The following is a 20,632-nucleotide window of genomic DNA, read 5'->3' as shown; positions in this document are numbered from 1 at the left end:
CCTCTTCTTTACATTGACATTATTCATTCTTTTTACAAAATAGAAACTTTTAAATTATCATTCTGCTGTCTCCATTTTACCCATATATTCCTGGTAGTCTGCTGCAATACCATATCTCTGTTATACTTTCATTCACCTGGGCCCCTGCCCTGGCTACCTCCCCTCTGCAGAAATGCATTGAACTCAAGAAAATAACAGTAAGAAAGAAAGAAATAGAAAAATAGTAAAGTAAATAAATAGTCCCGATACGGCTCCCCCCCACCCCCATCCCTTAAACAAGTTGTTCCCTATACATGATATAGGGAGTACAGATTTTCCGGTATTTGTCCTCTTGTTCCCTCATCATCATAGTAAGATTCTTAGCGAACCATCGTAATCTAGTTGGAGAGGCAGTGCTTTTCCATGAAACTGGAATACATGCTTTCGCTGTCGTGGGCAAATGCCTCACCAATGAGTTTTTCTATTTTTCAGTCGATAAAGGGATATCAAAGAACAAGAAGGCAGCTGGATTCTCTCCGAGAGACACATGAGTGATTTTTTTAAATTGTTTCCGATACCATTTTCCAAAACTCGCTAAGTCCCATGCATTCCCAAAATATGTGTAGCAGAGTGCCTACAGACCCTTGACATCGCCAGCAAAGATTCGATACTTGTGGGAATATCCGGTTCAACACTACTGGGGTTCTATACCACCTGCTCAGGTACTGATACCCCCCTTCTTGGTATCTGGTTGCCAATGACGCCTTGTGTATAAACCTGAAAATCGTATTTCTCTGCATCTCAGAGAATGTAACCCCTAGGTCTCTTTCCCAGGCTTGTACAAAGCCCAGTTCTTGAGGGGCTTTTGATTCAATCAACAGGGCATACAGTAACGATAGTGAATGTCTCACTGCCTCCTCCTTTGAGCATATTTTCTCAAACTCAGAAAGTGTACGCATTTCTGTTATTCGCCGTGATATTGAACGCAGGAAAGCATTGAGCTGCATTATTCTGAATGGGTCCAACTCTTCTGAAAGTTCTCGTTCAATCTCGTCTCTAGACATTACTTGATTGTCCCTCATAAAATGTACTAGACTAAAGTCTACTTTTGCCCCGTCGTTTTAAAGCGGGGGTTCACCCTGTTAAAAAAAAAAAAAAGTTTTTTTTTATTAGACCATTAAATTCGGCATCGTAGCGCGAGCTACGGGTATGCCGGTCTTACATTTTTTATGCCCGTACTCACTGTGCTATCGATGATTGAAGAATCCGGGGAATGGGCGTTCCTATGGTGAGAGAAGGTGATTGACGGCCGGCCCTGGCATGTCACGCTTCTCCGGAAATAGCCGAAATAGGCTTGGCTCTTCACGGCGCCTGCGCATAGCCTGTGCGCAGGCGTCGTGAATAGCCGAGACCTACTCCGGCTGTCTTCGGGGAGCGTGACGTGCCAGAGCCGGCCGTCAATCATCCTCCCTCTCCATAGGCACGCCCATTCCCCGCGGGAGTCGGATTCTTCAATCATCGATACCACAGTGAGTACGGGGATTAAAAATTTAAGACCGGCATACCGTAGCTCGCGCTACGATGCCGAATTTAATGGTCTAATGATGGAAAGGAGGGTGAACTACCGCTAATGAAGCCTTGGTCTTTTAGACTTGGCCCAAAAGCCGGGTTTCCCAGAATTGGCATCATCGGACTCTTTGGGGCCGATATGTTGGTTTTTTTAAATATCTTTTTGACAGCTCAAAGAGTTGTACCCACCGTCTGGTGTCGCCTTACCGGAATCGGATCTTGGCGGCGTGTTTTTCCGTATCCTGGGTCGAGAATGTACATTGCTGGAATTTTTTTTGTTTTTGTTTATTATAAAGGACTTGTCCCAAGCTGTATACTGTGTTTTTTTTTTTATTTTTTACACTTTTTTTGAGAAATGGTAGTGGTACAATGTACCCCGTTAACCAATTCAAATAGCGGGGCAGGATCTGGGGGTCCCCTTTGTTAAAGTTTGTTTCCAGATTCCGATAAACCCCCCGCCCGCATACCCCCACAACCACCGGGCAAAGGTTGTGGGGATGAGGCTCATCCCTATTAACCACCAGGGAGGTGCCAGGAGCCAGGCGGCCCAGGAGGAAGTAAATCATATTCTAGTTTGGGCAGCAAAACATGTGCAGTTTTCTATCAGCAGTGTTCATCCCAGGAGTGGACAATTGGCAGGTGGGCTTTCTGAGTCGCCAACAGTTGTTTCCAGGGGAATGGTCCCTTCATCCTAAAGTTTTTCATTGGATCTGCCAACGATGGGGTACCCCAGATATAGATCTGTTGGTGTCCAGGTTCAACACCAAACTGGACACGTTTGTATCCAGAACCAGGGATCTAGCTGCTGTTGGAACAGATGTGTTAGTAGTTCCTTGGGGCCAGTATTCCCTGATGTATGCGTTTCCTCCAGTTCAACTTCTACCACGGCTGCTGTGCAGGATACAGAAAGGAACGGAAGCCAGTGGTCCCGGCTTGGCCTAGGAGGGCTTGGCATACAGAAATTGTAAGGCTGGCAGTTGGGGATCCATGATCTCTTCCATGCTGTCCGGACCTACTGTCCCAAGGACCCATATTCCATCCTGCTTTACGGTCACCAAATTTGATGGCCTGGCTATCGAAGCCAGAATCTTGAAAGATCAAAGTATTTCGGGTTCAGTTTTATCAACCCTGATAAATACTAGAAAGCCTGTCTATAGGGGCATCTACTATAGAGTCTGGAGATCTTGCATTTCTTGGTGCGAGAAAAAAAACTGTCACCCTTGCAGATTATGATTGGGAGAATTCTTGCCTTTGTACAATCAGGGGTGGAATTGAAACTAGCATTAGGTACAATCAAAAGGCAGATTTCGTTCTTATCGATTTTTCTTTTTCATTTGAACCAGGATATCCCTTTCCCCTTCTTTTTTACGAATCCTAGGACTACGGAGGAGAAGTTGCTACACTTGTTTGATGTAGTTTGGGCAGTCAAGGTCCATTTAAAGATGTCTTCTCTGTTTCGGAAGACTGATTCTTGTCCTGCCAAATGGTCCTAAGAAAAGGCAGACAGCGACAAGTTCAACTATTTCTAGATGGATTCGCCAGGTCATTATCCAGGCGTATGAATTTAAATGCAAGGTTCCGCCTTTTGGTTTAAAAGCACATTTCACCAGAGGGGTTAGTGCGTCTTGGGCAGTGCATCATCAGGTGTCTATGGCTCAGGTTTGCAAAGCGGCCGCTTGGTCTTCAGTGTATGCATTCACTAGGTTTTAGCAGATGGGTGTTAGAGCTCAAAAAGAGGATGTATTTGGCCACAGCGTGTTGCAAGCAGCATTATAGGTCCTTTGTCCAGTGGTGGGCTTAGGATTACTGTGTTCCCTCCCCTCAGGGGCATTGCTTTAGGACATCCCAGATAGTCATTATTATGGTTGCTCTGTGTCCCGTGATGTACGATAAAGAAAAATTTATTTTTCCTACAGCAGTTTAGGCCAATATGTATTCTACATCCTTTTGGTAAAAAAAATTGCATTACGTGTATATTGTTTGGTTTGCGCAAAAGTTATAGCATCAACAAAATAGGGAATAGATTTATATAATTTTTTTGCGGGACTGCAATATTGCGGCAGACAGATCAGACACTTTTTTTTGGGCCATTGACATTTATACAGAGATCAGTGCTATAAATGGCCACTGATTACTGTGTAAATGTCACTGGCAGGGAAGGGGTTAACACTAGGGGGGCAAGCAAAGGGTTAAATGTGTTCCCTGAGAGGTGTTTCTAACTGTGAGGGCAGTGTGGTGACTGGAGGAGAGAGATCGCTGTTCCTAATAACTAGGAACCGCAGATCTCTCTCCACTCCCCTGGCAGAATGGAGATTTGTCTGTTTACTTTGACAGATCCCTGTTCTGTCTGTGAGGAGCGATATCAGGTGGCCGGCAGACATTGCGGCTGCCGGCCACGCAATCAACTCTGGGGGTGCGCACCCCCCCCCCCCCCCCCCCCACAGCTCTTAAAGTAGCCGACGTACAATGACAGTGATTTTCCCAGAAGAGTCAACTTGCCACAGTACAACTGCAGAGGCTGGTCTTAAAGTGGTTAAACTTCTCCAACTTTATCCCTGAGCTGTCTGGTGTGTTCGGCCTTCATGATGCTGTTTGTTCACTAAGGTTCTCCAACAAACCTCTGAGGGCTTCACAGAACAGCTGTATTTATACTGAGCTTAAATTACACACAGGTGTACTCTATTTACTAATTAAGTGACTTCTCTGGGCAATTGGTTTCACTAGATTTTAGTTGCATTTACATTTCAGGTTGTAACATGACAAAATGTGGAAATTTTCAAGGGGTGTGAATACTTTTTCAAGGCACTGTATAATTTTTTTTTAAAAGATCTAACACCAACATGTCAGGGGGAAATGTTTTTTATTCAAAAACAGAATCACTGAGTTGGAAAAAGGATCACCCCCTCCTAAAAATGTCTTGGAAACTCAATCAGGTGACAAGGCACTTTCAGTGGGATCTCTGGGATAAAAGTGTGGGCAGGCACAAGCCAGGAGATGAATATAAAAGCTTTATCAATGCCTAGAAGCACATTGAAGTGTATTATTAGGAAGTGGAAGGTAAAAACGGGAGGAAACTGGTCAGAGTCTAGTTGGAGGAGAAGGGGAGAATGCCCACCAATGAGCACACAGTGGTTGGAGGAGAAGGTGGGGAATGTCCACCAATGAGCACACAGTGGTTGGGGGAGAAGGCGGGGAATGTCCACCAATGAGCACACAGTGGTTGGAGGAGAAGGCGGGGAAGGTCCACCAATGAGCACACAGTGGTTGGAGGAGAAGGTGGGGAATGTCCACCAATGAGCACACAGTGGTTGGAGGAGAAGGTGGGGAATGTCCACCAATGAGCACACAGTGGTTGGAGGAGAAGGTGGGGAATGTCCACCAATGAGTACACAGTGGTTGGAGGAGAAGGCGGGGAATATCCACCAATGAGCACACAGTGGTTGGAGGAGAAGGTGGGGAATGTCCACCAATGAGCACACAGCGGTTGGAAGAGAAGGTGGGGAATGTCCACCAATGAGTACACAGTGGTTGGAGGAGAATGTGGGGTATGTCCACCAATGAGCACACAGTGGTTGAAGGAGAAGACAGGAATGTCCACCAATGAGCACACCGTGGTTGGAGGAGAAGGTGGGGAATGCCCACCAATGAGCACACAGTGATTGGAGGAGAAGGTGGGGGATATCCACCAATGAGCACACAGTGGTTGGAGGAGAAGGCGGGGAATGTCCACCAATGAGCACACAGTGGTTGGAGGAGAAGCTGGGGAATGTCCACCAATGAGCACACAGTGGTTGGAGGAGAATGTGGGGTATGTCCACCAATGAGCACACAGTGGTTGAAGGAGAAGACAGGAATGTCCACCAATGAGCACACCGTGGTTGGAGGAGAAGGTGGGGAATGCCCACCAATGAGCACACAGTGATTGGAGGAGAAGGTGGGGGATATCCACCAATGAGCACACAGTGGTTGGAGGAGAAGGCGGGGAATGTCCACCAATGAGCACACAGTGGTTGGAGGAGAAGCTGGGGAATGTCCACCAATGAGCACACAGTGGTTGGAAGGGGTGGGGGTACTTGAACCCCATTGAAAATCTGTGGAATGACTTGAGGACTTCAGTCCACAAATGGTCACCATCAAATGTAACCGAAACCTCAGCAGTTCTGCAAAGAGCAGCTAGATGGGCAAAGTTAGTAGAGATAAATCCCAACAGACTAAAGGCTGGAATTACAGCAAAGGGCAGTTCAACAAATTACTGACACAAGGGGGTGTCCTTTTTTCAACTCAGTAATTGTTTTTTCTGACATGTCGCTGCTCTATCTTTCACTTGTATGTTATAAGTTGCACTGATTAAATACAGCTGCACCCCCAGCACTGTGATTGCAAAGTCACTGATTGCTCCTGGTCACCTAGCAACAGGTTGGAGATGGTAGGACAGGCTCCCAATTGAGAGATCATTCTGACAGCCAATCACAGTGATCACATGACTGGGAAAGCTATGTGACGTAACGGGCCAAACCCCTAACAGGGAAACAAAGGTATTAGACACTTTTTTGTACATGAGTTAAACATAAACATGTATACTTCTCTCTATGAAGGGCCTCACTGATCATAAACTGTCATTTTTATCTGTATTCTAGAACCGTGTGTAGTGGACTTTGTCCGGAGAGTCCGTGAACATATCCCCTGGTGTAAAGGTAAGTTTGTTCCTATACTTGTAAAGCTTTGTAGTGTAATGGTGCCCATATTGAGCCCCCGCTCTGTGGACGGTGGTTGAGTGATGATAAATTGCTTCCATACTCCATACATGAATAGTGGTCTGGTGAGGATAATTATCTGTAGTGTGGTCCTCTATACAAGCCGATCCCTCTCCAACCAGCGTGTTCCCTGAGATATATCCATCTATATACTCAGGCCCGTCGCTACAAGGCAGGCAAACCAAGCAATTGCTTGGGGCCCCGAGCTGACCTGGGGCCCCAAACAGTGCCCTTGCTTGCCGCACTTCCTACAGTGATCAGACATCCCTGGATTATGGCTACGATCCCCGGACCCCATTCAGTACTTGTGCAGCCAGGCTGCGGCTGTTTCCCGGCGGACGGGGGCATTGTCCATGAGAGATAGCACATGCAGAGCTGTGTAGTGGAGGAGCTGGAGCGACTCCAGCCTGCCTATGCTCTGCTAGTTGTAGTAGCACAGCCGCAACTCCTCCTCAGCTGAAGATTCCATCACATGACCGCCCACTCTTCCAGCATCCTGCCCTTCTCCTCCTACCTCTGCTTCCTCCTCCAATCGCGCTCCTGGCAGCATAGGGGGAACAGAGTACACAGTTCCTCCCCTTCCCTCCGGTCCTGCAAGGCACTATGGGAATTGTAGTGAAGAAGTAGTACAGAGTGAATGGCCACAAGCAGGTGAGTTTTTATGCTTGCAGACTAACATAAGTAATATTTTTCCTTCACTGGTGGGTACTGACATGCGGCACTGATGGGCACTCATGTGGCACTGACAGTGGCACTGAGAGGCACTCATGTGGCGGCACTGAGGCATTTATGTGGTGCCACTGACAGGCGGCACTGATGGGCATTCATGTGGCACTGACAGGTGGCACTCATGTGGCACTGAAATGTGGCACTGAGAGGCACTCATGTGGTGGCACTGACATGCGGCACTGAGAGGCACTCATGTGGTGGCACTGAGGCACTCATGTGGTGGCACTGACAGGCGGCACTGATGGGCACTCATGTGGCACTGACAGGCGGTGGCACTGAGAGGCACTCATGTGGTGGCACTGACATGCAGCACTGAGAGGCACTCATGCGGTGGCACTGATAGGCAGCAATGATGGGCACTCATGTGGCAGGACTGACAGGTGGCACTGATGGGCACTAATGCGGTGGCACTGACATGTGGCACTGAGGGGCACTGACAGGCGGCATTGATGGGCATTGAACATACTTAGCTGATGGGCACTGGCGAGGCTGCATTGATGGGCACTGGCGAGGATGCATTGATGGGCACTGGCGAGGCTGCATTGATGGTGTAAAGTTCGGGGGACCAGCTTGATCGCAGGACACAGGCTTTTAAATCAAATCTGAGGTTTAATAACCACTTGAGCCCCGGGCCATTGTAAAATGACGGCTTCACGGTGGCTCTGAAAATCCAACAGGACGTCATGTCACGTCCTGGATTCCTCCGGCCACTGGGGGGCGCGCGTGCCCGAGATGCCGATGCGCGTGCCTGGCGGTCACGATGTCCGCCAGGTACCCGCGATCGGTAATGACAGAGCAGTGACGTGGAGCTCTGTGTAATGATGGGGTGTAAACACAGAGTTCCACGTCCTGTCAGGGAGAGAGGAGACCGATCTGTGTCCCTTGTACATAGAGACACAGCATCGGTCCCCTCCCCCAGTCACCCCCCTTCCCCCACAGTTAGAACACAATACAGGTACACATTTAACCCCTGCCTCACCCCCTAGTGTTAACCCCTTCCCTGCCAGTCACATTTATACAGTAATTAGTGCATATTTATAGCACTGATCGCTGTATAAATGTGAATGGCGCCAAAAAAGTGTCCGATGTGTCCACCATAATGTCGCAGTCCCAATAAAAAAATCGCAGATCGCCGCCATTACTAGTAAAAAAAAAAAAAATAATAATAATAATTCTGTAAGCGCTTATTGCGATTTTTTTTTTTTTTTATTTTTTTTTTTACCAAAAATATGTAGAAGAATACGCATCGGCCTAAACTGAGATTTTTTTATTATTTTTTTAAATTGGGCTATTTTATTATAGCAAGTAAAAAATATAGAATTTTTTTTCAAAATTGTTGCTTTTTTTGTTTATAGCGCAAAAAATAAAAACCGCAGAGGTGATCAAATACCACCAAAATAAAGCTCTATTTGTGGGGAAAAAAAGGGCGTCAATTTTGTTTGGGAGCCAAGTCGCATGACCGCGCAATTGTCAGTTAAAGCGACGCAGTGCCGGAAGCTGAAATTTCACCTGGGCAGGAGGGTGGTATATGTGCCCAGTAAGCAAGTGGTTAAACACAAATGGCTTCATAGCAGCAAAAACAAAATAAATAATCGGTCTCACCGACTTGTAGAGCTCAGAACTGCTATCGCAGTTAAACAGTCCTTGCAGGTAAGTTCTCAGGTAGCGGCTTCCAGGCAGGACACTGCCAAGTCCTTTCATAGCTTTCACAGCTTGTCCCTGTCCACCATTATCATGCATAGTCTCTACTACACTCCTTCACTCTCACCTGCAACTTCCTGTCTTGCTTTAAACCACTTTTTTAGACAGGTGCGTTAACCCTTTCCATTCCCTTAAAGGGACCACAGTCCAAACAGAGGCGAAATATATCGTCCTTCCAGGACCCAGCCACGACATCCTGTACATATCCCCCCCCCTGTGCCCCAACGACAAGGAGGTGGAGGCAACAGTGGAGCTCAAACAATGGACTCGGGAGAGGGCATCTGCGTTTTGATGCAGTCTCTTGGGCCTATGCTCCACTACAAACTTAAATTCTTGGAGCGCCAGGAACCAACGAGTAATCCTGGCATTAGTCCCTTTACCCCGCCTCATCCACGTTAAAGGGGCATGATCAGAAATGAGCCTAAACTTCCTCCCCAAGAGGTAATACCTGAGGGACTCCAGAGCCCACTTAATGGCCAGACACTCTCGTTCAATAATAGCGTGTTTTTTCTCCACTGGTGTCAACTTCCTACTGAGGAAGACTACTGGGTGTTCCTCACCATGAACAACCTGTGACAATACAGCTCCCAATCCTACATTAGAAGCATCAGTTTGGACAACAAACTCTTTTGAAAAATTGGGCGCTATCAAGACAGGGTGTTGGCACAGTGCTGACTTGAGCTCCAAAAAAGCCTTCTCAGCGTCTGCATTCCCTCCACCATGACCGATTTCCGACCCTTGGTCAGATCAGTCAATGGAGCCGCCAATGTGGCAAAGTTGGGTACGAATCTCCTGTAGTATCCCACCATGCCCAGGAATGCACGTACCTGCTTTTTTGTGAGTGGCTGGGCCAACTCTTTATAGCCTCTACCTTGCTGACCTGAGGTTTCACCACCCCTGTACCCACGATATAGCCCAGGTATTTCACCTCCTTCTTTCCCAAAGCACATTTTTCAGGGTTTATTGTAAACCCCTCCTTCCAGAGAGAGTCCAGTACTGCCTGGACTTCGGGCAAGTGTGATTCCCAGTCTCTGCTAAAACGACTATGTCGTCCAAGTACACTGAGGCATACTCCAGATGAGGTCGTAAAATCCTATCCATTGCTCGGTGGAATGTGGCTGGAGCAGTTTGCAGTCCAAAAGGCATTCGTCTGTACTGAAAACTCCCCTCTGGGGTAGAAAAAGCAGTTTTCTCTCTAGCAGCTTAGGCAACGGGATTTGCCAATACCCCTTGGTAAGGTCTAATGTTGTGATATACCTGGCTGGACCTAGTCTCTCAATAAGTTCATCTACGCGGGGCATGGGGTAGGCATCAAACCGCGAATCCTCATTAAGTTTCCGGAAATCATTGCAGAATCGCAGAGTCCCGTTGGGCTTTGGTACCAACACAATCGGGCTTGACCACTCACTCTGCGATTCCTCAATGATCTCCAGGTCTAGCATCTTCTTTACTTCCTCTGAAACGGCCTTCCTTTGAGCCTCTGGGATGCGGTAGGGCCTGACAAAAACTTTGACTCCAGGTTCTGTGATAATATCCTGCTCTATGACACTAGTTAGCCCCGGCAAGTCTGAAAACTTCTCTTTATTTGTCTGCAAGAACTCCTTTGCCTGCTGACTTTGGGCTTTAGATTTTACGTATTTGCTACTTGGACACTCTCCACCCCAACCTGAGGCTCAAGTCTTGCACTAGCCAGGGAGGTCACCGGTTCCCTGTCTGTCCAGGGCTTTAACAAGTTGACATGATATATCTGATACGGTTTCCACTTGCCTGGCTGGTGGACTCTATAATTGACCTCTCCCACTTTTTTCACAACTTCAAAGGGTCCTTGCCATCTGGCTAAGAACTTACTTTCCACAGTGGGAATTGGCACCGCTACTCGATCCCCCACTTGGAAGTGCCTTATTTTAGCAGCCCTGTTATAGACCCGTCGTTGAGCCTCCTGGGCCTTTTGCAAATGCTCTTTTACTAGTGGCATCATGGTTTGGATCCTTCCCTGCATTTGGGAGACATATTCCAGGACACTCTTATGCTGAACAGGTTCACTTTCCCATTCCTCTTTAACAAAGTCAAGAAGTCCGCGAGGTCTCCGTCCATATACCAACTCAAAGGGCGAAAACCCCGTGGAGGCCTGGGGCACTTCCCGGACAGCAAACAGGAGAGCTGGTAACATGCAGTCCCAATCTTTCCCATCCCTTTGTACCACTTTCTTGAGCATAGACTTAAGGGTCTTATTAAAGCGTTCCACAAACCCGTCCGTTTGGGGATGGTAGACCGATGTGCGCAGCTGTTTAATCCGGAACAGCTTGCACACATCGGCCATAACCCTCGACATAAACTGGGTACCCTGGTCTGTGAGTATTTCCTTGGGGAAACCAGTCCGTGTAAACAACTGGAACAATTCCCGGGCAATGGCCTTTGAGGAGGTATTCCGCAGGGGTAGCACCTCAGGATATCGGGTTGCATAGTCAAGAATCACCAATATGTAGGAGTGACCTCGAGCTGACTTTACCAAGGGACCTACTATATCCATGGCTATCCTCTCGAACGGGACCTTAATTATGGGCAGAGGGACCAAAGGGCTCCGAAATTGAGTCACCGGAGAGGTCAACTGACAGGTGGGACAAGAGGTACAGTATCTCTTTACCTCTGCTTTCAGACCTGGCCAGTAAAACCGGTCGGTGATCCGTGCCTCCGTCTTCTCAACTCCCAGGTGTCCCCCTAACACATCGTCATGGGCCAGAACCTTTCGTCTATATTGTTGGGGTACCAACAATTGCTCTACCACATTTTCTCTCTCCTTGGTAACCCGATACAGCAATTCATTATATATTGCAAAGTGTGGCCACCTCTCATTCGCACCTGGCTCTTGGGGAACCCCATTTACTACTACAACTTGTTCCTGTGCACGGGCCAAAGTGGGGTCCTGCATCTGAGCAGTACCAAATGCCCCCTGGGGAACACCCAAATCCGGCAGGGCAGGGGTAGAGGCCACTTCCTCATACTCTTCCCCCCAGCATTACCTGAAGTGGGGAAGGTTCCCCCCCCCCCCCCTCAGTGTTTTGGTAGGTCTGAGGACTACATATCTTGACATCCTCAATAGTATCAACACTACTTTCATCACCATTAACCCAATCATTAGCATTTTCCTCATCTGGGTCCACATTAACGTTTGGCATTTCAGGGTTATCCCTCTCAGCAGCAGGAACAGGGGGGCTAGTTTCTCCCCAGTCTCTGAACAGTTCTCCTTGTTCCCACAGTTTTGTAAACAATGGACAGTCTCGTCCTATTATAACATCATGTACCAAGTTCTTTACCACCCCCACCTCTTGAGTACCCGTGCCACATGCTGGGGAGATAGTCACCGTGATGAGGGTACTCTCTAGTGTCCCCGTGAATGCACACCACCGTAAAGTTTTTCTTACCGGACCGATCTTCCCAATCACTCTAGGATGAACAAGGGTTACCATGCTTCCAGAGTCCAACAAAGCCCGGGCAGGGAGGCGGTTCACTTGGACTTCACACTCAAACTTTTCCTCACCCAGGTCGAGGTGTGTGGTGCACACTTTATGGCATAAAAAGACCCCCTCATTCCATTGGCTCCTCTTACAGTGGGCCCGGGTATGACCCCAGGAATGACTTCGCCAACATTGTACATCCCCTCCTCTCCGAACAGGAACAAAATGCTGAGGAGGTACCGGGAGTGACTCTTGGCCTTCCGGGGTGTTTGTTCCAGGGCTCCTTGTAACATCCTTTCGAAGGGCAGCAGTTGGTCCAACAGGCCGTGGCAGACTAGGCCCTATGCGCTTGGTAGGTCCGAGCAGGTCCTCCACCACTGTATATTGTTCCACCATCTCGACAAGGAGGTTTGCTGTTTTGGGGTCTCCATGGCTGACCCACCGTTGAGGTCATCTGGCAGGGACCTCAGGTATCGGTCCAGCACGACCCGCTCCACGATTTGGGGGCCAGACAATACCTCAGGCTGCAGCCATTTTTTTACTAGTTGCACCAGGTCATGCATTTGAGACCGGGGTGGCCGATCTGGACGATATTTCCATTGGTGTACTCATTGGGCCCGAATGGCCGTGGTCACCCCCAGACGAGCCAGAATTTCTGCCTTTTAGCTTTTGATAGTCTTTAGCATCATCTGGTGGCAGGTCGAAGTAGGCTTTTTGAGGATCTCCGGTGAGAAAAGGAGCAATGAGGCCCGCCCACTGGTCCACCCTTCTCTCTCCGCTGTCCTCTTAAACGTAGCAAGAAATGCCTCTACATCATCGCTCGGGGACAATTTCTGTAAAAAATGGCTTGCCCTCACAGTCACCTGGTTGCCAGGGGCAACAGCCGCTGGTTCCTGAACCTGAGACAGCTGCTGCACCGCTTCATTTAAGGCAGTCACCTGAGCCTGCATAACCCCTTATGTGTGGTGTGTTAATTGCGCTCCCCTACTTTTATCCTTTATTTATCACCACCTGTCACTAGGTGCTGATTAAGTTATTAATCGTCAACACATAACACCTCTATTTCAATAAACGTAATGTGCTAAAATTCTTCTCATAGAGAACCTATGTGCAATTTGCGTGGATCTATCTATGTGATTGACATATTACTCATATAGTGCTTCAGTAACCTCATCTAATATGTTGAAGGTGACTGCCCTTCCAAGGCAAACAAGTATTTATGCAAAAAACAGAAAAAAATATATAGGAAAAAATATATATATATGTATAATAATGAACAATATATATGGTAGAGAGAATATATATAAATATATGTATATGACAGTTCGATGGAGGATTACAAAGTATATCCTCTATTCATTAACCACTTCCCGACCGCCGCATGTATATGTACGTCCACAGAATGGCATGTACTGGCAAATGGGCGTACATGTACGTCCTTGCCTTCTAGCGGGTGGGGGGTCCGATCGGGGACCGCCCCCCCCCCCCCCGCTACATGCGGCGGTCGGATTCCCGCGGGGAGCGATCTGGGATGATGGCGTAGCTATTCGTTTATAGCCGCTCCGTCGCGATTGCTCCCCGGAGCTGAAGAACGGGGAGAGCCGTATGTAAACACGGCTTCCCCGTGCTTCACTGTGGCGGCGCATCGATCGAGTGATCCCTTATATAGGGAGACTCGATCGATGACGTCAGTCCTACAGCCACACCCCCCTACAGTTGTAAACACACACTAGGTGAAACATAACTCCTACAGCGCCCCCTGTGGTTAACTCCCAAACTGCAACTGTCATTTTCACAATAAACAATGCAATTTAAATGCACTTTTTTGCTGTGAAAATGACAATGGTCCCAAAAATGTGTCAAAATTGTCTGAAGTGTCCGCCATAATGTCGCAGTCACGAAAAAAATCGCTGATCACCGCCATTAGTAGTAAAACATTTTCTTTATAAAAATGCAATAAAACTATCCCCTATTTTGTAAACGCTTTACATTTTGCGCAAACCAATCGATAAACGCTTATTGCGATTTTTTTTTACTAAAAATAGGTAGAAGAATACGTATCGGCCTAAACTAAGGAAAAAAATGTTTTATATATGTTTTTGGGCGATATTTATTATAGCAAAAAGTAAAAAATATTGCATTTTTTTCAAAATTGGCGCTCTATTTTTGTTTATAGCGCAAAAAATAAAAACCGCAGAGGTGATCAAATACCACCAAAAGAAAGCTCTATTTGTGGGGAAAAAGGACGCCAATTTTGTTTGGGAGCCACGTCGCACGACCGCGCAATTGTCTGTTAAAGCGACGCAGTGCCGAATCGCAAAACCTGGCCTGAGCATTTAGCTGCCTAAAGGTCCAGGGCTTAAGTGGTTAAAGTCCCAATGTGCTGATTAAATATTCATTTAAGTGCTTCTCCCGTGGATTTATGATATAGCGATAATGACACCACTTGCTGTGATATTCCCGTCACCACTAGAAATGGCCACTCACCAGATCTCAATCAATCAAAATGCCTTTGGTTCATTCCCAGGATAACCACTCCTTTTACACGTCTGTTCACTAATCGCCAGGTACCTTGCATATGCCAGTGGGGTCTCTATCTCTCCTACAATGGCTCAATAAAAATAGGAGTGCCCCTCATAGTGTAGTACGTAAAACATTTATTGGCTACTTAAAATCAAACAAACATTGCACTCACATTTAAATGTGCCTGTATGCCGGCACCCAGGCTTACTGAGGATGCAACATTGATTGCGAAACGCGTATAGGCTGCTGATACCCACAGAACTGCGCGCTGACTGTGAGGTGGACGCTGGGGGAACCTGAGAGGAATAACCTTTACCTTCAATCTTGGCTTGGCTTTGCACATATGGTTGGAGAAGCTTGGTGCCGGCATACAGGCACATTTAAATGTGAGTGCAATGTTTGTTTGATTTTAAGTAGCCAATAAATGTTTTACGTACTACACCATGAGGGGCACTCCTCTCTTTTATTGAGCCATTGTAGGAGAGATAGAGACCCCACTGGCATATGCAAGGTACCTGGCGATTAGTGAACAGACGTGTAAAAGGAGTGGTTATCCTGGGAATGAACCAAAGGCATTTTGATTGATTGAGATCTGGTGAGTGGCCATTTCTAGTGGTGACGGGAATATCACAGCAAGTGGTGTCATTATCGCTATATCATAAATCCACGGGAGAAGCACTTAAATGAATATTTAATCAGCACATTGGGACTTTAATGAATAGAGGATATACTTTGTAATCCTCTATCGAACTGTCATATACATATATTTATATATATATATATTGTCTCTACCATATATATTGTTCTTTATTATACACATATATATATAAATTTTATTTTTTATTTTTATTTTTTTTCTATATATTTTTTCTGTTTTTTGCATAAATACTTGTTTGCCTTGGAAGGGCAGTCACCTTCAACATATTAGATGAGGTTACTGAAGCACTATATGAGTAATATGTCAATCACATAGATAGATCCACGCAAATTGCACATAGGTTCTCTATGAGAAGAATTTTAGCACATTACGTTTATTGAAATAGAGGTGTTATGTGTTGACGATTAATAACTTAATCAGCACCTAGTGACAGGTGGTGATAAAGGATAAAAGTAGGGGAGCGCAATTAACACACCACACATAATTCCTTAAAGGACCAGACACCAACAGGTGCTCTGATCCTTTTCTTTCCTGATTGCAGCAAACCCACCACAGTAATATAATATATATTTTCACTTGCGCCAGCAACACTTATTATTCTTGCATAACCCCTTGCTGGGCTGCTAACTGGGCCACCAACAGGCGAGTATTTTCTTGCTGCAGAGCCAACGCCTCTTTGTGGTAAGTTTGCGCTTGCATGTTAGACAAGGTCAGCTGTTTAATTAGCTCCTCCATTGCTTCAACTTTCAATGTTTGTGCAGCTTTAACCCAGGACATAAATCCAATGTACTGTCTCTTTAAAAGTCAGTTCAATGCAAAAAAAAAATGTTTTTTTTTTCTCTTCTTATGCCTGTTATTCTGTCCTGCCCGCATTCTCCACCAGTGTAAAGTTCGGGGAACCAGCTACATCGCAGGACACAGGCTTTTAAATCAAAACTGAGGTTTATTAAACACAAATGGCTTCACAGCAGCAAAAACAAAAGAAATAATCAGTCTCACCGACTTGTAGAGCTCAGAACTGCTATTGCAGTTAAACAGTCCTTGCTTATTGTTGCAGGTAAGTTTCCCAGTAGCAGGCTTCCAGGCAGGACACTGCCAAGTCCTTTCACAGCTTTTCCTTGTCCACCATTCACCATGCACAGTCTCCATTACACTCCTTCACCCTCCTGTAACTTCCTGTCTGCTTTAAACCACTTCCTTAGACAGGTGTGTTAACCCTTTCCATTCCCTTAAAGGGACCATAGTCCAAACAGAGGGGAAATATACCGTCCTTCCAGGACCCAGCCACAGCGTCCTGTTTGATGGGCACTGGTGAAGCTGCATTGATGGGCACTGTTGAGGCTGCATTGATGGGCACTGTTGAGGCTGCATTGGTGGGAAATATAACGTCCTTCCAGGACCCAGCCACGGCGTCCTGTTTGATGGGCACTGGTGAAGCTGCATTGATGGGCACTGGTGAAGCTGCATTGATGGGCACTGGTGAAGCTGCATTGATGGGCACTGGTGAAGCTGCATTGATGGGCACTGGTGAAGCTGCATTGATGGGCACTGTTGAGGCTGCATTGATGGGCACTGTTGAGGCTGAATTGATGGGCACTGTTGAGGCTGCATTGATGGGCACTGTTGAGGCTGCATTGATGGGCACTGTTGAGGCTGCATTGGTGGGAAATATAACGTCCTTCCAGGACCCAGCCACGGTGTCCTGTTTGATGGGTACTGGTGAAGCTGCATTGATGGGCACTGGTGAAGCTGCATTGATGGGCACTGGTGAAGCTGCATTGATGGGCACTGGTGAAGCTGCATTGATGGGCACTGTTGAGGCTGCATTGATGGGCACTGTTGAGGCTGCATTGATGGGCACTGTTGAGGCTGCATTGGTGGGCACTGGTGAGGCTGCATTGATGGGCACTGGTGAGGCTGCATTGATGGGCACTGGTGAGGCTGCATTGATGGGCACTGGTGAGGCTGCATTGATGGGCACCGATGAGTATAATACACTCTTCAATTGTGCTTTAAAATGCATGGTTTTCCCTTTTTATGAACAAGAAAATGACGTTGGGCTGTTATAATAATGATGTGGGGCCGATATGAAATGATTTCAAGAAATAACGTCTATATCATACAATCATTCCATAAACACATAGCACATTCACTGCATATATCATTTGAGGAAAATATGCTTATAAAAAAGTTTACCATTTGCCAATAATAACAAAAAAAAGATGTCCCCGGATTTCATTTTAGAAATCTGGTCACCTTATCCTACAGCCGCCTGAGCGCTCTATAGAGAGCGTGCAGCACTGCTGCCTCAAGTTGTCACTTCCCCTTCTCTGTAGCGTGGCCAAGCTCCTTTTTCTTTCCTCCTGTCAGTCCGGACTCCGGCCGGGTACCGCGCGGTACAGGAGATTCAGTTTCTGTTCCCGACCGGACTGATAGGAAGTGCTCATTGAGTGCTCACTTTGTTTGGAAACGGAATCTCTTGCAGCACGGTACGGACCCGGTAGGGGGGGGGGGGGGCACAGGGGGGAGTAAAGAGAACATAGGGAGGGAGAGGGGGAGCAAAAAAAACATAGGGAGGGGGGGGTAAAAAAAACATGGGAGGGGGGGAGTAAAAAGAACATGGGGGGAAGGAGGGGAGTAAGAAGGACACAGGGAGGGGGAGGGGGGAGTAAGGACACAGGGGGGGGGGGGGGTAAGGACACAGGGAGGGGGAGGTAAGTAAGAAGGACACGGGGGGGGGGGGAGAGTAAGAAGGACACGGGGGGGGGGGTAAGAAGGACATAAGGAGGGGGAGTAGAAAAAAGAACATAGGGGGGAGGAGTGGGGGGGCCTCCATGTCATTTTGCTTGGGGCCCCCAAATTCCTTCAAACGGCCCTGTATATACTGTCACTGTGAGGTCATCATACACTACCTCTTCTTCAATTATGAGTGCGGGCTGGGTCAATAAAATTTCCCAGAATACACTGCGCCAATCTGTACGTGGCTAAGGATGTTGGAGGTGATCATCATTAGCAGTTATAGTTACATAGTTACATAGTTAGTCAGGTTGAAAAAAGACACAAGTCCATCCAGTTCAACCACAAAAAATAAACAAACAAAATAAAACACCGTACAATCCCATACACCCAACTCCATACCCACAGTTGACCCAGAGGAAGGCAAAAAACCCCAGCAGAGCATGAGATCCAATTTGCTACAGCAGGGGAAAAAATTCCTTCCTGATCCCCCGAGAGGCAATCAGATTTTCCCCGGATCAACTTTACCTATAAATCTTAGTACTCAGTTATATTCTGTACATTTAGGAAAGTATCCAGACCTTTCTTAACCACTTTCCGACGGCCGTACGAATATGTGCGGCCGCAGGGTGGTTCTAAATCTCTAACAGGACGCATATATGCGTCCTCCGCTCTTCCAGGCCACTAGAGGGCGCGCGAGCCCGCCGCATTCCTGAGATACCGATGCGCGTGCCTGGCGGCCGCGATCGGCGGCTACAGGGACAAGACGTGGAGCTCTGTGTGTAAACACAGAGATCCATGTTCTGTCAAGGGAGAGAGGAGAACGATCTGTGTCCCTTGTACATAGAGACACAGCATCGGTCACCTCCCCCAGGCACCCCCCTCCCCCCACAGTTAGAACACACCCAGGTTACACATTTAACCCCTCCCTCACCCCCCTAGTGTTAACCCCTTCCCTGCCAGTCACATTTATACAGTAATCGGTGCATTTTTATAGTACTGATCGCAGTATAAATGTGAATGGCGCCAAAAATGTGTCAAAAGTGTCCGATGTGTCCGCCATAACGTCGCAGTCCCAATAAAAATTGCAGATCGCCGCCATTACTAGTAAAAAAAATTAATAATAAAAATGAATAATAATTCTGTCCCCTATTTTGTAAGCGCTATAACTTTTGCGCAAACCAGGCGCTTATTGCGATTTTTTTTTTTTTTACCAAAAATATGTAGAAGAATTCGTATCAGCCTAAACTGAGAAAAAAAAATATTAAAAAAAAAAAAAAAATGGGATATTTATTATAGTAACAAGTAAAAAATTGTTGCTCTTTTTTTGTTTATGGCGCAAAAAATAAAAACCGCAGAGGCGATCAAATACCACCAAAAGAAAGCTCTATTTGTGGGGAAAAAAGGACGCCAATTTTGTTTGGGAGCCACGTCGCACGACCGCGCAATTGTCAGTTAAAGCGACGCAGTGCCAGAAGCTGAAATTTCACCTGGTCAGGAAGGGGTATATGTGCCCAGTAAGGAAGTGGTTAAAGCAATCTACTGAGCTGGCCAGAACCACCTCTGGATGTGGGGCTCTGCTTTGTGTAGTGGTCAGATTTGGTTAATATTTTCTAACTATACCACCTCCTGATAGTCTGTCAGCCACTGCTATACCACCTTGGTGGTGGGGCACTCCGAAGGGGGGCACTCTGGAGGCACTAAAAGGGCACCCTGGAGGTTGTAAAGGGGGCACTCAGGCGATAGTAACTTAGAGCCCCCTTACGTCGTCCGGGGTGCCCCCTTAGTGCCTCCTTACATCCTCTGGAGTGCCCCCTTACATCCTCCAGAGTGCCCCCTTGGTACTACTGTACTAAGGGGGTACTACTGTACTAAGGGACTCTCTGGAGAAAGTAAGGGGAGGGAGCACTCTGGAGGAAGTAAGGGGGCACTCTGGAGGCACACAGATAGTACCTCCAGAGTGCCTCCTGCAGAGAGTCCTGAGGAGTGATGGCCAATTATCCATGTCAGGTGAATGTTAGGAAAAGCAGAGCACACCACCCACCTCATGGCTGCCCTATTCCACTATTGCTTGCTCTCTCCCTGCCACAGCCCTGATATAAGCCCGGTCCAGCCTGTGGTGTATGTCTCCATGTTATCTGTACCTGAATTACTGCAGTTCCTCCGGGGGATGCTGCACCCACTGGTGCTCAGGTCAGGGTGTCCGGCGGTGAGGTCTTCTCCCACTCCCTCCTGGGCTGGGGTGAGCTGTGTACAGAGTGCGGGGGTTCTGGGGTGAGCTGTGTACAGAGTGCGGGGGTTCTGGGGTGAGCTGTGTACAGAGTGCGGGGGTTCTGGGGTGAGCTGTGTACAGAGTGCGGGGGTTCTGGGGTGAGCTGTGTACAGAGTGCGGGGGTTCTGGGGTGAGCTGTGTACAGGGTGCAGCAGAGGCGTAATTAGAACCTTCAGGGCCCTTGTGCAAGAAACAATGAAGGGCCCCCGACCTCCGCCCTGGGCCATTCCCTCCGAGCCCAGAGGGGGGCAGTATA

General features: G+C 47.4%; 1 protein-coding gene across 1 annotated transcript in view; it reads left to right on the top strand.

The window, feature by feature from the left end:
* The window catches only part of LOC120921661, an 87,349-nt gene extending 71,423 nt beyond the window's left edge, over positions 1-15,926 (top strand). Inside the window, exons 5-6 of the mRNA XM_040334178.1 lie at positions 6,186-6,242; positions 15,910-15,926. Of these exons, the coding sequence (XP_040190112.1) occupies positions 6,186-6,242; positions 15,910-15,926 (74 nt within the window). The remainder of the gene's footprint in view (positions 1-6,185; positions 6,243-15,909) is intronic.
* The last annotated feature ends 4,706 nt before the right edge of the window (positions 15,927-20,632 follow it).

Source organism: Rana temporaria (genome assembly GCF_905171775.1).
Source record: "Rana temporaria chromosome 2 unlocalized genomic scaffold, aRanTem1.1 chr2o, whole genome shotgun sequence".
Lineage (NCBI taxonomy): Eukaryota > Metazoa > Chordata > Amphibia > Anura > Ranidae > Rana > Rana temporaria.
This window is presented reverse-complemented; position numbering and strand designations above follow the sequence as displayed.